At 39.1% G+C, this 16,627-nt stretch overlaps 1 protein-coding gene across 1 annotated transcript; it reads left to right on the top strand.

The window, feature by feature from the left end:
* Window positions 1-1,851: 1,851 nt before the first annotated feature.
* Window positions 1,852-2,884, top strand: LOC147884231 (WRKY transcription factor 28-like). The gene is made up of 3 exons (XM_087398164.1): window positions 1,852-2,272; window positions 2,416-2,550; window positions 2,731-2,884. The coding sequence occupies exons 1-3, from the start codon at window positions 2,007-2,009 to the stop codon at window positions 2,882-2,884; spliced, it is 555 nt and encodes a 184-aa protein (XP_087254290.1). The 5' UTR covers window positions 1,852-2,006.
* Window positions 2,885-16,627: the final 13,743 nt, after the last annotated feature.

Below are 16,627 nucleotides of genomic sequence, written 5' to 3'. Positions count from 1 at the left end.
TGTACTCCAACCCAAAGAAGCAAATCACATCACTGAAAACAAAAATCTTGGTTGTGTTTGGCATGTTAGGATAATATTTTCTAGGGCTATGACTCTATATAACAAGTAACATACTAGGTTCGTCAATGGAAGACTAATTGGGATTTAGAGCCCATTTATGAATAGGAGGGGGCCAAAAATTACTTATTCAATAAATGTGCAAATGACAGTACTTTTAAATTAAAAATTATTTATTCAATAAATGTGCAAATGACACTTTTAAATAAAAAGTTACAACATGTATATGCACAAAAGAGTGATAAAGAATTATTCAAAAAAATGCAAAATTGGTAATAGGGATATTTTAAATGTGTGCTTGCTCACAGACATTTTATGAGTTTTTAGAGAGTGACCACCTTGAGAACTTTATTTAATTATAGGCATACAATTTAATATAGCATACAATCTCTTCCCTTATTAATATACAATATCTTGCCTTAATTTAATGCACATAAACTATAGTATGCACCAATGTAATCCTACTATCACATGACTCCATCCCACTACTAAGTCCTTTTGATCTCCTGCATTAAATAATTATACAATCAAAGGACGTGCAAGGATTGCATGGGACAATATGTATTTGCATATGTTAATTAATGTACCATAATTGTACTTTATAAGTCCTGTAAGGGCTTTATTATTGCAAGCTGAATGCACATCCTATGCAAACATGAATATGGACTCATTTGTATGCAATAAATGGGACCCTTCACAAAGTTTTAGCAAGTAATGGAAACTCATAAATGCTTTATATGGGCGTTTTGGAATGAGGATCCGTCCTTCACTCATGGTATCATAATGGCCGTATGAATGAGCCGTATACCTATGCTGTTTGACAAGTAAACCTTGAATTTCGAATTTCATATTAGAGTATGGTTACCGTAAACCTTGAATTTCGGAACTCATATTAGTATGGTTACTGGTAGTAACTAGTAGTTGGCAACCGTAAGTGTATAGACTTGACGTGATGCCTGAGCTCCGAACGTGACCCTTAAAATTTGTGGTCAAGCCAACTCCCTGATCCACCGATCATGAATAAATGCTGTGCTACACTCGAACACGGCACCGACCACAATACTATTTAACAAGAGCCTCCAAAAAAAAAACAAAAACTATTTAGCAAGAGCGTTCATACCTAAAATATCACTCTGCATGCAACGATACTCACGGTGTGCAGTCATCCCTCTCCGGATCCGTTTATTCATCGCACTCATCCCCCACTTGCTCTTCGCAGCTCCGTCAGCAAACATTCAACAACGGCTTTACAGCCCTCCCCTGTTCATTTGTGAGGCTTCTTTTGCCTTAGTTGTAGTCAAGATCACGATATCGTGCTGTTCTCCCTGATTACAATAGTGGATGCCATCTGCCGCGATTGGAATCGAGACGTTCTACGACTGAGTTTCCTTTCATTTCTGTTTGTATGCAGAGAGAAGTTTAAGTGCAGTTCCCATGGAGGTCGAGCTATCGAATAATGACTTCTAGCTTCTCGCGCTCAGTAGCTGCGAAATTCGTTTAGTAAGCACTCATATAGGCTGCAAGTTGAGTCCACTTGATTGTGGACAATGGATGAACTTCTTATCTGGCCAAACGATGAATTGCTCCTTTCAAGTCTTCAGAAGGCTGCCGCAGTCTGTGACCTCAAGAATGACGTCGCTCTCGACTTCAATCTGGGCAAATGTTCACCCTGCAAAGAAACACTCTTGTGGCCACGGGACTGGGAAGATCTTCAGCAGGCTAATTTGTGGCGGGCCACACTAGGGGGATACAACATAACTAGCATACCATATTCCAGCAGCGAGATCCCCCTGAATGTCCTGAACCAAAGTGCCGATTGTCCGCCCGATATCTCTGTTAGTATAGAATGTGCCGATGGTCCGCTGGATATTTCTGAAAGTATTTCACAAAATGCGGCTCTAGAATCTCCATGGGTGGACCTCGATAAGCTCACTGGAGAAATCGACCCAATGGCTGTAGCGTTACACGAGTGCTTTCTGAATTCCTTGCCTCCGATTTCGGAAAATCAGCTACAGGTGGATTGGAAGAGAAAGAGTAGTGCTACGTCAGACAAAAACGTCCCTGTGTTCAATACCGAACTTAGAGCTGAAGCCCAAGAAAAGGTCGCAAATTCCGCAATGACGCATTCTCGGCATTCTGATGCTTCCAATGCTTCTTCGCAGGGCAAAGCAAAACGTCTCATTTCGTCGTTGTGTAGCCAGGCAGTACCTAGCCGGTGAGATTTAAGACTGCAGTCTAATTTATTTGATGCATAGATCTTTGTTGATTCGTATCTTCATAAGCAGAATTTCGGAAGGCATTCATCCATAAATCTATCATGACCAATTGAAGACACTTATTTGAGACTTATACCTGCAGGAAAGCGAGGCAAACCTCCGTTCCCCCAGGATCCATAGTCAAGTTTGTTATGAAAAGCGAAGGAGAAATCGTGGACGATGGGTTCAACTGGGTCAAATATGGCCAGAAAGCCCTAAAATGTACCACTTATCCGAGGTAGCGTTTTATGCATGACAGGTTACTAGTAGGAATGTAATTATATTTGGAATGGCTAAATGCATCGTTAGTTAAGGGGGGAAACTTATAAAGGAAAGGAAATAGCCCAAGGCGTAAAAATACTCAAGCTCACATTCACACTTACAATTGCTCACATGAAGGATTCTAATATGGATGCAGAGACTATTATAGGTGTTCACACAAAGGTTGTCATGTTCGAAAGCACATTCAACGTTGCTCATTTGATGCCTCGTATGTGGAGATATCATACAAAGGAGCACATCACCACGAGTGCCCATCTCCTCTTGTAGCGCATGGATCCACTGTGCCATAAACACTTATTAGTAAGATCCAACTCCAAGTTTGCAACCTCTTAGCAAAGTTTGTATATTACTCAACAAGGCTAGTGGAAAGGCTTACATTTGCTTCCACTAAGAAATGATGGTACACATTTATAGATTTTGAAGGTTTACAAGTGTAATCCATCTACTTCTACCTTATCACACATTCAAAAAACATCCTAGATGTAATGGTGAGACCCTATATAGTATTTATTGTACTCATAATGAGGCAAGTCTTATTTTGTCTATGCATTAGAAATGAACGTCCATGTGTATAACTTCTCATAGATATTTTCTATTTAGTTTTGAGAGATGGCTTTGCTATGCAGGCACTTACACCAGCCAGACATCTCATGGAGAATTTTTTCCCCCCACTTTATTTATTCGATGTAGTATCAAAAAATTGTCTAATGAAGAAAGCTTTGTAAGTTGACAAATGCAGGTTCAGATTTTAACTATCAACGTCATTTTCTTGTTGGTGTTTCATCTGGACTTGGATGCCCTGCTTGACTCACTCTCTCCCCCAATTTCATGACCTACCATTGTGCCTGACATGCTTGTTCTTGGTCAACTCGCTTGGCTTCCCTTAGGTTGGCATACATGACTACAACTCCCTCTTCATCAAAGACCTGGTGTGGTGCCCAACAAAAACACATGGCTCTCCTCATGCATCCAAGATTCCTCTAGTTAATGCCTACTCATGGTACTCTGTGCCAATGCTTTGGATTGTCTCATTGTTATTTATTTTGTTTTGGGTGTATGGGGCAATCACCATTTCTAGATGGCCAGTGGCAACTCACAAACATACAAACTTAATGTTCTAGGATGCCCTGCAAAAAAATGCTTTATTGCAAGAAAGAAATTTCTTGAGGGGTAACATGTACCCTACATTATACATTGATAGACTCTTCCAAGATATTTTTTCTCCATAGTCATTATAGTGTTAACAAATACTTGAAGAAGAGTTCTTCTTTACAAGATTGTTTGGCCATGTAAATTTGGGCAAAGAACATCTAGTGCTAACATACCACACTTGTCATTATTAGCCTCTAGCTCCACTTTCAGCTTAAAAATATTAGGCACTCCAACCACGTAGCAATCATCACCTATGTCATTACAATGACACCTTGCATTATGGTAACACACCAAGTGCATTGATTCTCATATCCTTTTTCAAAACATATTCATTGTCTCATATGCTTATTACCTTTATCCTTAGATAAAGGTTTGATATAAATGTACTACAACAATTATAGATTTATGAGAGGGCATGCCTTTTTTCTAGCCCTTAATCTACTCTATGCATTCCAAGTATATCCAATTGGGCAAGGCAAGGAAACCACCATGAGCAACCTTGGAATGCGTGGGCGCATAATACATGTAGTCAAATGCGAGCACGCCTATTCTGTGAGAACGCTCTTGCGATTTGCACAACTATTGCTAGTGTAATGAAAGTAGTGCACGAGTGGGGCCGGTTTAGACACATTGACTTGAATGCCAATGAGAAAGCCCGAGCAAGTTCAGGCACTTGCTCCAAAGTCAGGATTTCCTTGGTTTGACCAGAGCTATACGCGAGAAAAGATGCATACCCTCAACCAAATGGCGCATGTTTAGACATGCTAGATTGCTATGTTGTCGGTTGGCTACTTGGCAAGATAGCCAACTTTCTCGTGGGCTACAGGTTTGCACTATCAACTAATCAGTTATACCCAGGGCATGTAATCTTCTATTATGGGATTGTAAAATCCACTTGTGCCAAAATGAGCCTCAGGGAAGGATGACAATGGACTTGTTGCTAACCAAACTACATGCACACAATATTTTTTATGACAATGTCACAATGTGACTAATCAATGATATGAAAACTTATATATAAAATGTAAAATTTGGCATCTTGTCATATCACAATTTACAAGGTGGATAGTTTTGTATTTACAGAACGATGTTGCCAATTGGCTTGCAAACATTGTTCGTTTATAAGTCGTGTACTTTTTAAATTTTCCTAAATCATATTTTGCATTGTTTCAAATGGATGTTGGATAACATGATTGGATGTTTAGGGTATAGGGTTTGATATTTCGTCTATTGGTTGTATGACTATAATCTCATGAGACAATCTTTTACGGTTGTATGAGAACAAAATGTTGGAATGTATGTTATGTGACTCATGTTATGAACTTGTACTTTGCTACTAGGTTTAGCATTTCCAAGATCATAGGTCACGAATCACAACAATGGCATCACTATCAAGAACACCCTCTCGACCATCCACACAAGTTGAGTACCAAGCACAAGATGCACACACACACTCTAGTGAAGCGATGAAGCTCATGACGGACATGGATGATGCCACCACACAACTATCGAGGAGAGAGCAAAGAAAGGCAACTGCTATTGCCAATCCTTTCCATAACCCTGAAGCCATGAATTGGGCAGTTGTAAAGGCCCTTGTCTCGAATGACAATGTAATGGCTATATGGGATAGGAGTGGTTTAGAACTATTTACGGTGATCTTTGTTCTTCCCGAGCATTGTGAGCAGGTGCATACTAATGATTTAATTAATTGAATCTTTCATTTTTAAATATCAATTGGTACATGTACTTAAGCATAATTTCATATAATTGATGGCATTTGACACCCATCTTTAATAGAGGTGGTTTTTCATCTCGATTGTTCTGATCCAAGATGGTGGTATGTAATCCAAGTTACACTACAAAGTAAGCAAATTTTTGAAGATAGAGATGTGGATATGGAGATGCCACTACCAATGCTAGATCCAATTGATCTAGATGGATCTAGCAAAGAAGATAAAGATCACAATATGAGCCAAGAGGAAGATGTGCATAATGACATCATACGGGAGGAAGATGGAGATCACAATATTGAGGAAGAAGATGATGATCATCAAGAATCACCCGAATTTATTGAAGAAGATGATCAAGTCTTAGGTGAATGCACGATGCTAGAGTACGATGATGATATAGGAGATCAACTCGGTATAGAGTTGGAGATAGACTTGTTTGGTGCACTAGGCTTGGAAGCCGTTGATGTAAATGCTCTTCATTGATTTTTTTCATCTCAAACTTGGACATGAATATATCAGCTTCAAACTTGATGTACATGATCTTGTAGTTTTTTTCTTTCAAAGGATCAAACATGTATAAAAAGAATTTTTTTTGGTCATTGGGAAAACTATCTTTAAAGATTGGTATACCTTACTACAAGCCTGGCAAGTGTCGCTATATAGTGACACTTTTTAGACTTTTGCAATTTTTGCCCGAATGGCAAATTGAGCTACAACATCTACTTTCTCATCATAGATAGCTGTAGTAGTAGGCAAGAACATTTGATTTGTCCATCAATGGCAAATCCATGGCAAATGACATTCTCTACATACCAATCTTGCATGCACAAACACTCCAAAGCAAAAAACATGCACAGTTATGTGGTAGCATGCAGACCATTGGATCTATGATGAGGGTATGGCAGACCATGCATTTTGAACCTTGTTGCATAACAGGATAGGCATCCAATTTAACTATTGCATCCATCATTACCACAATCTTTCTCTGTACATGATGAGGTATCTTCTCGATTGCTTCCTACCTTATCCTAAGGCTGCAAATGTTCTCCTTCATCTCTTCAACTCTCTACTCACTCCATGCAACAACTTCATCTGATTACCTCAGCATCTCTTGAAGCTACTTAAATTGCTCAAAAAGATCAATATGGGCCGTTTCCAAGACGTCCACTCTTGTTTGGAAATCTCTCACAACGATGGATTGCTTTTCAAAACTTTCAAAAGTCACTGCAAGCTCATGCATAACCCTATTATAATCTTGTTGTAGGGTCTTGTAGCTTAATCTTTGAACTTCCACTAGTGTTTCTAGATAGCAAGCCCCACTATGTCTTCTACAACTGGCTCCACCATAGATTCTCTCTACATCTTTCCTAGCTTGGAGAGCTGCCTCATTGTCTTCTCCACCGTGGCTACTCTTTGACCCATCCTTCTTGGCCTTGAAGCTCTCTCACAGCTCCTACATCACCATTCCAGCCTTTGCATTCTCCCTTTTTAGTTCCTCCATCAATTGGTATTTTTCAATGTTCAATGCATTCTCCATGTTGCAGATTTGTTTGTAAAGAGCCTCCTTTTTGGCTCTCTGATCTTCAAGATCCTTTAGCATCATTGCTAGCTCATTGTGTGCGATGTCCCCATCAGTTCTAACTTCTTCAATTCTATCTCAGAGCTCCTTGATAAGCTTCTTTTCTTCTTCTCTTCTATGCATTTTCATGTCAACCATGCCATTTTTACAGTGGCCTCAGCTTTCTTTCATGCCTCTAAGGCCATCACTTCTACCTCCTCTACCTTGGCTTATGCCCCCTTCCTTAGAATTTCCTCAAGTTGTGCTACCTTTGCTACATCGGTGGCTTTCTTTTGTAGAAAAGTCGCCTTTTGAGACATTTTCTTATCGTATTGCTCAAAATCCCTTTGAGGGTAGATGTCATCATGTGCATTGCACATTAAGAAAAAAGGAAGCTTATTTTGGGGCCTTTTAGCCTTGAAGGAAAATAGCCCTCCACCAAATCAAAGGAGAGCCAAAGTAACGTTGAAAAACCCAGAAAAAAAAAACCCATCGAGTTTGCTTTCAATGAGGACACTTGACCTGCTTTATTATATCTGACATGTTCGGGTGTAAAATTTGGTATTTCTGACATCATTGACGTGTTTGGAGAGGGACAACATCCACAGAAAGACTTTTGAAATGCCAAAAATGGGTCCCCTTAGGTTAAAAAAAGGCAAAAAAGGATTAGAAAGCCACTTGTACAAGTGAAAGAGATTTGAAAGGTTGGACTGGGTCTAACCTGTCAAATCACTTTCATTTGTATAGGTGGCTTTCCGAGCGTTTTTTGCCTTTTTTTAGCCTCCAAGGGCCCATTTTTAGTGTTTCAAAGTCTATTTAGGGGTTTCGGCCCGTTGTGAACATCCGATGATGTCAGAAATACCAAATTCTGCACTGTACATTGGTGGGGTCATGCCATATTTTAATGTTTTAGAGAAAAGAAAAATGAAGAAATCGTGAATTTCTCTCAGGCCCCCAAAATGAACTCCCTTTTTTCCTAATGACTCCATTGGACTGAGATGATAATTTTGATTTGCCATCCATGCAATTCTTCAGGTTGGTTATCATGCTCTTGGATATCACCCTTGAGAAAGAAACATCACATCCTTTCAGTTGCTCTACTATTGCTTGAACCTGCCAATACTTCATGGTTCCTCTCGTATCAAGAAAGAAGCGCATTTTCTTCTTCAACACATCTTCGAGGTTTGTTGGCAAGCTAGAAATCTTGACTCTACCATCTTTATTGATCTGAGCATTGGGGCATACATCTAGAATATCACATGTCTTCCACTGCTTCTCAAAGAAGTGTGAGCCTTGCAAATCACCTCCAAGAATGTCTAGCACATTTTCAATCATGCTTTCAGTGATGGTAATCTTTTGACCTTGACAGACTATTTGCCCCTCCATGTTCACCTCTTGTACCAACTTGGTGAAGTTGCTCAGAGCATCCAAATTGGGCTTTTGAAGAGTGAGTGAGGAGCTCCCAGATGTCACGATTTCAAGATCAAGGGAGGAGAGGCTCTCACACTCTACTATAGAGGAGGAGGAAAGATTGTGTGAGGAGCTCTTGAATTGTGCGGGGGTAGAGGAAAGATCATGTGAGGAGCTTTTAGACTATACAGATACATTTTGGAGCTCGGTGTGTCCAAGGGAATCCATTATGAGAGGGGATAGAAGTTGCACGAAGAGTGCAAGGGAGAAAGAAACGATCGAGAGGGATCATAAGACAAAACAATAAAGGAAATGGAATAATGGAGGCTTAAGTTTGCAATTCGAGTGCAAGGGAGAAAAAAATGGTCAAGATGTATAGAAGACAAAATAGTGAAGGAAATGGAATAACTAAGGCTTAATTTTGTAGCCAAACGAGAAGGAACAATCAAGCTGAGGACCACCTTGATGGTTGGTTCGAATTTTGATTAATGCAAGGCAGCAATAGTACTACCTTGCATGGTAATGAGTGATTAGAGGTGATTAGATTTCATGATTTATGTGTGTAGATTGTGGTAATTATTGCCATATTCTTCGTCAGTGGTGGTGTCTAATATTACTAGCCACGTCTATGGTAGTGGCTAAGTTTCCACCGGGCTAGTAGTTAATTCTCAGCCACCACAATGGCTTGCAATTACTCATCTGCCAATTACCACCACCGGGCTTGCATGCATAATTACTACAAGTGTAGTAAATTACTAGTCACTAGGCTTGCATGCTCAGTAGAGTGCATGGTAATGAGTTATTAGAGGTGAAATAGGCTTCATGATTTAAATTTGTGGTAATTACTTTCTGATGGTGGTGGATATCATCAACCACGTCTATGGTGGCTAAGATTCAACTAGGGCTAGCAGTTAGTTACTGGCCACTACATTTATTTCTCATTTATTTGCATAAAAGTTTCAAACCTTGGTGAATGTTTTAAACATTTATTTTTATTAAAACATACAAATTTCGACCCAAAAGTTTAGCTTCTTAACGAAACTAACTTGGAAAAATCATCCATGCTTCCGCCCCTACTCTGCTTTGCTCCATGCTCCCTCCTCCAACTCTCGTCACTCATCTGCTCTCTTGCTCATCTACTCCCACTCCTCACCCACTCATCTTCACCATGCCTATTGTAACACTACTGCCACCCCTTTGATGCAACGTGATCCCAATGTTATCTGGCTTCTCATATAAGGTGATTGTGTTGCACTCTATAGGACTGGAAATGTTGGCTGTTTTGGACATGCTTCATTACCTTAGTCAATTCCCCCCACATCTGCATGTCACCAGGTTGGATGACATGCTCACAAAGGGCCTCTATATTGTTGTGTTGTATGGGTGTCAATGAAGCCCTCAGGAATTTCACAACAGAGTACTCTCATCTTGTTGGGGGTGTCATAATCTGATTCCTAAAAATGTGCATGATCTTTGGCCTCTCCATTGTCTCCTCTATTGGCTCCCTAAAATATTCGATTGCAACAAGCTGGGTTGGTGGCAATACTGAGCTGTACAAATTTCCTCTTTCTCAATGAGGCTTATAACCACTTAGCAATGGCTAGATGTAATCTTTTGGCCTCTAAGACTCTCAGTGATCTTTTGGCTCTTTGGATGTAATCTTTTGGTCTCTAAGACTCTCAATAATTGCTGAGTTTTTACATTTATGTAATCTCTTTTGTTTAATGTCAAGCTCTCAATATGCACTTTTGTTAATTTTTATATTTGACTGGTTATGGTTGCTATATATAATCTTTTGGCCTCTAAGGCTCTCAACAATTGCTGAGTCTTTTTAAATTTAAGATCTTCATGATGAGAACATACATCCAATATCATATATGAGCTTATTGATTAAGTAGCTATGATTACTTTTGTTACCACAAACAATTTTGTACATATATCAGTATTACACAAAATATTTGTTCAAATCATCCATGGATGATTTTTCCAAGTTAGCTTCGTTAAGAAGCTCAATTTTTATATTTTTGTCAAAATTTTATATGCCCTAATAAAACAAATGTTCAAAAAATTCGCCACAGGACTTGAAACTTTATAAAAAAATATTTAAAGTTTCACAAAGATTTACATTTTTTAACTTCAAAATTCAAAAGAAAATATATAAAAGTCTACTACATTCTATCAATATTGTGTGAAACTAAAAAATGAGCTTAATAAACTTTTGCCAAGATTTTATATTAATATATAAGCATAGATTCAATAAAAACATCCATGAAATCATCTCCAAAAATGATCTAAAGCATTCTCATATGTCCCCTAAATATAGAAAGCAAGATTTAAATAAGCTTATGCATTCTCATACTTCAACCAAGTAAGTGGCTAGTAGATGGTCGGTTTCTAATAGTAATTAGTGCTCAAAACAATTGAATATTTATAAGAGCTACTTGATGCATAAACTCATACAATGTATCACTTGTTTCCCAAACACTAATAAAGACAAAAGTAGATGTGTTTACATGGAATGTACAACCTCCTATTGCATGAAGTCATTTAAACACCTTTCAAAACATAACTTTTTGTGTGTAATGGAAAAAATACATTGTATTTAGACAATATATTTTCTCTAGGGTCACTTTTCCATTAAGACATTGATCCTTTTGAGTTCTATGACAAAAATATTCACTTCCAACTTTGATCTCTACTCCACTAGGTTTCCATACCTTTTAGTGCCTTAAATGACTGGGCATTGGTCCAGGTCATTATTTGCTTGGGTGTAGCCATTTTTGGTGAGCTTCAGGGACTTTTATGTATATGGGTATCTTGCATGACCCATAACTTATGCATTGCTCAATGAAATTCAGAAAACTTTGTCTTCAAGTTGTAGTACACATTCCAAACTTGAACATGAGAGTAAAAATTTATGGAATAATGTTGGCTCTTTCCCATGGCTTTTGTAGGAAGAGCAGGGTATTCTCAATATGTAGGGTTCCGAGGATTTTTGTCACCTACAAATATATCGGAGTTGTCGTTTGTAGTATACGTGTAGCTTAGGACCTTGAGTCATATTTCAGTGAGAGACGTAGGCTTAAATGTGGTAAGAAAACATAGTGCATGCATGTGTAAAAGGAATGTGTATCATCATGATTGAGGTAATGAAGGCTTTCGTCTTCATTGGGGGTTACAAGGTTTAGGAGGAGCTTAAGGGTTAGGAGGAGGTTCCTGGGTTTAGAAGAGGTTCCAGGGTTAGAAGGAGTTCCAAGGTTTAGAAGGAGGTCCAAGGTTTAGAAGGATGTTCCAAGGTTTAGAGAGGGGTTCCAAAGTCCCGGATCCATTTTATTACCCGTCCTTGGGTTATGGCTTATTTTGATTTTGGAGTTGGGATGCCATGTGCATAACCTAGTGGCTGTTGAGCTTGTCAGATGCAAGTCATTCCTGCCGTAATGCTTTTATACCATACAATTTATGGTATGTAGCTAGGAAGCTTATCTCCTCTTGAGGAGGGGTAGACGATTGTGAATTTTAGAGGGGATCTCGTTGCTGATGCTGCAGACTCTACATCAAATCTTCTTGGGTAAAGAGGCTGCGGACTCTGCCATCGAATTTTCTTGGGAAGAGGTTTGGCAAGGATCTCGTTGTTGAGGCTGGTAATTCTTGCTATCTTGCATACATGTTGGATGCGATTACACCCGTATCATTGAGCTTGTAGATAAGTTTGTATGCAAGTATGATATTTTTGCATTTAGGAGATGCCTGTGATGTTTAGCGGGGGTCTCATTGCTGAGGCTGCAGACTCTTTTATCAATTCATCTTGAGCTTTGGCATAGCTTCTTGTCATGCTTGTGAATTCATTGCATGCTTTGAGAGTATGGAATGAAAGTGTGTGATACTATTATTGATGCAATCTATTATATGCCTATGCAAAATCGTGTGAGTGCACGTGATGTGTCTAACTATATGCTTATTTGTGGGATTTAATAGGGAAACTAAGACTCAATCATCCCTAATATGAAATTGATTAGGTCTTCCTAAATGTGCAAAAACGTGCATATGCCAATGACTGTGCATGTAACAATCTAGTGCAAACTATATGTGCAAAAACGTGCATATGCTAGTGAGTGCTCGTGATATAATCTAATCCTAACTAGGGAAGACTTGGTTTTCCAAATCTTCATTTTTGTCGGGGATGGCTTGCGTGTTGAAGTAGTAGCGCTTCGCTCAGCTCCCGTCGATCAACCGATTTATTGTTGTGTTGAATTGGACTCCATCCAATGTTTTTAGCAGCACAACTCCGATGGGATTCATCTTTCTTACTCAGTAGGGTCCTTGACCTAGATACTTCAGTTTCCCCTTGTGTACTTTGGCATTATATAATAGGACCAAGTCACCTTCCTTGATGTCTTTAGCTTTAAGATTTCTGTCAAACCATGCCTTTCTTCTGCATTTTTTTGTTGTCATGTCATGGTAGGTGACTAGTCTTGTTCCTATACAATTCTCCAATTGATAGAGTCTTTCTTTCGAGGATTCATGGTCTCCCATGCATTCCTGTACTACTATGCATAGGCTTGGTATTACAAATTCTAGTGGGACCATAGGTTTTTTTATTGTTGTGCATGATACTAAGATAAACACGGTGTTTTATGCTTTATCGACAATGCAAAGCATATCCCATGGGTGCAATTCTTTGCATGCACCTTAGCATTGGTAGAATTTTCTTACATGCAAAGTGGAGCTCTCATCCCATAAGCACTTGTTGGAATAACATACCTAGGATCGTGTTTTTTGATGGTTGTGCATGACACTAAGGCCAAAATGGTATTTAATGCTCCCTCGACCATGCAAAGCATATCCCATGGAAAAAATCCTTTGAATGCACCTCAAAAGTAGTGGTATTGAGTTGCATGCAAAGTGGTACAATAATCCGATAAGCACTTGTTTGAATAACACACCTAAAAGCGTGTTTTTTAATGGTTGTGCATGACATTGAGGCACAAATGGTATTTAATGCATGATATACCATGCAAAGCATATTTGATGGGAAAAATACTTTGCATGCACCTCAACCTAGGTGTTATTGAGTTGCATGAAAAGTGTTTTGTCTATCCGATAAGTACTTGACCGTATAACACACCTAGGAGCGTGTTTTTTTACGGATGTGCTTAACACTAAGGCAAAAACGTTATTTAATGCTCAATTGACCATGCAATGCATATCCGATGGGCACAATACTTTATCTACACCTCAACATAGGTGGCATTAACGTGTTTGCAAAGAGGCACATCCATCCAATAAGTACTTGGTCAGATAACACACCTAAGAGCATGTTCTTTTATGTATGTGCATAACACTAGGGCAGAAATGGTGTATAATGCATGATCGACCATGCAAAGCATATCCAATGGGCATAATACTTTGTATTCATCTCAACCTAGTTGAAATTGACTTGTGTGCAAAGTGGATCCTCCATCTGGTAAGTACTTGTTTGAATAACACACCTAGGACCGTGTTTTCTTATGGTCATGCATGACACTAAGGCAAAAATGGGGTTTTATGGTTTATCGACAATGCAAAGCATATCCGATGTGCACAATACTTTGCACACACTTTAAAATAGTGGAATGGACTTACATTCAAAGTTTCATGCCCATCCCATAAGTACTTGTTCAAATAACACATCTAGGACCGTCTTTTTCTACGGTTGTGCATGACAAGGCAAAAACGGTGTATAATGTGTGATTGCCTATGCAAAGCATATTTGATTGGCACAATTATTTGCATATGCCTCAACCTATGTGGTGTTGAGTTTCATGCAAGGTGATGCACCCATACCATAAGTACTTTTTCGGATAACACACCTAAGAGCGCATTTTTTGACAGTAGTTCATATCACAAGGAGGAAAAATGGTATATAATGTGTAATTGAAAATGTGAATCATATTCAATGGGCACAATGCTTTGCATGCAATGAAACCTAGGTGGTATTGACTTGTGTGCAAAGAGGTTTCCCCATCCACTAAGCACTTCTTTAAATAACATGTGCCTAGGATCATGTTTTTACGGTTGGGCATGACACCAAGGCAAAAACGGTATTTAATGCTCCCTCGACGATCCAAAGCATATCCGACGGGCACAATACTTTGCATGTGCCTCAAAAACCATGTCATTGAGATGCATGCAAAGTGGCAGACCCATCCGATAAGCACTTGGTTGCATAACACATTTAAAAGCATGTTTTTTTATGGTTGTGCATGACACTAAGGCACAAACGATGTTTGATGCTTCATATACCATGCGAAGCATATCCGATGGCCACAATACTTTGCATGTGCTTCAAACTAGTTGTTATTGAGTTTCATGCAAAGTGGTGTGTCCATCCTATAAGTACTTGATTGGATAACACTCCTAGGACCGTGTTTTTTTACGGATCTGCTTAACACTAAGGCAAAAACGGTATTTAATGCTCAATCGACCATGCATAGCATATCCAATGGGCAAAATACTTCTCATACCTCAACCTAGGTGGTATTGAATCTTTTTCAAAGAGGCACACCCATCCAATAAGTACTTGGTCGGATAACACCCCAAAGAGTGTGTTTTTTTATGGATGTGCACAACACGGGGAAAAACGGTGTATAATGCAAGATCAACCATGCAAAGCATATCCGATGGGCACAATACTTTGCATGCACCTCAACCTAGTTGAACTTGACTTGCATGCAAAGTGGAGGCCCCATTCCATAAGTACTTGTTTGAATAACACTCCTAGGATCGTATTTTTTTATGGTTGTGCATGACACTAAGACATAAATGGTGTTTTATGCTTTATCGACAATGCAAAGCATATCTGATGGGAAAAACTATTTGCATTCACCTTAAACTTGGTGGAATCAACTTCCATGCAAAGTGGAGCTCTCATCCCATAAGCACTTGTTGGAATAACACACCTAGGATCGTGTTTTTTAACGGTTCTGCATGACACTAAGGCAAAAATGGTATTTAATGCTCTCTCGACCATGCAAATCATATCTGTTGGGAAAAATACTTTGGATGCACCTCAAAATTGTTGATATTGAGTTGCATGCAAAGTGGTACAACAATCCGTTAAGCACTTGGTCGAATAACACACGTAAAAGCATGTTTTTTTATGGTTGTGCATGGCACTGAGGCACAAACAATGTTTAGTGCGTGATATACCATGCAAAGCATATCTGATGGGAATAATACTTTTTAGGAACCTCAACCTAGGTGTGATTGAGTTGCATGAAAAGTTTCTTATCGATCTGATAAGTACTTGATTATAACACACCTAGGAGCATGTTTTTTTTACGGATGTGCTTAACACTAAGGCAAAAATGGTATTTAATGCTCAATTGACCATGCAATGTATATCCGATGGGCACAATAATTTACCTACACCTCAACATAGGTGCCATTAACTCGTTTGCAAAGATGCATAGCCATCCAATAAGTACTTGGTCGGATAACACTCCTAACAGCGTGTTCTTTTACGGATGTGCATAACACTAGGGGAAAAATGGTGTATAATGTGTGATAGACCATGCAAAGCATATCCGATGGGCATAATACTTTGCATTCATCTCAACCTAGTTGAAATTGACCTACATGCAAAGTGGATTCCCCATCCGGTTTGAATAACACACCTAGGACCGTGTTTTCTTATGGTTGTGCATCACACTAAGGCAAAAATAGTGTTTTATGCTTGATTGACAATGCAAAGCATATCTAATGGGCAGCATACTTTGCACAAACCTTAAAATTGACTTAGATGCAACATGTCCCTCCCATCCCATAAGTACTTGTTCAAATAACACATCTAGGACCGTATTTTTTAACGATTGTGCATGACACAACAAGACAAAGCACCCATAGACGCGCGCACAGACGCGTTTCATGAACTAAAATAAAAACTTACGGGCGCATCTATTTGCACGTCTATTTGCACGTCTGGAGACCCGCATCTATTTGCACGTCTATATATCAGACTTACGCACGTATAGATGCGCACAAAGACGCGTAGATAGACGCGCTTATAAACGCCTTTATAGACGCGTGTATAAACGCAAAACGAACAGACAGACGCGAATATAAACGCGTTTTTAAACGCACTGATAGACGCGCCCTTTTTTTTTTTTTAATTTTACAGAATAGTGTGTATGTTGTGTATGCTA

This window comes from Dipteris shenzhenensis, chromosome 27 (assembly GCF_047967505.1).
Source record: "Dipteris shenzhenensis isolate YYH24624 ecotype China chromosome 27, Dip_SZ_1.0, whole genome shotgun sequence".
NCBI classification, from domain to species: Eukaryota; Viridiplantae; Streptophyta; class Polypodiopsida; order Gleicheniales; family Dipteridaceae; genus Dipteris; species Dipteris shenzhenensis.
Note: the sequence above shows the minus strand (reverse complement) of the source record. Positions and strands in the feature narration are given on the sequence as shown.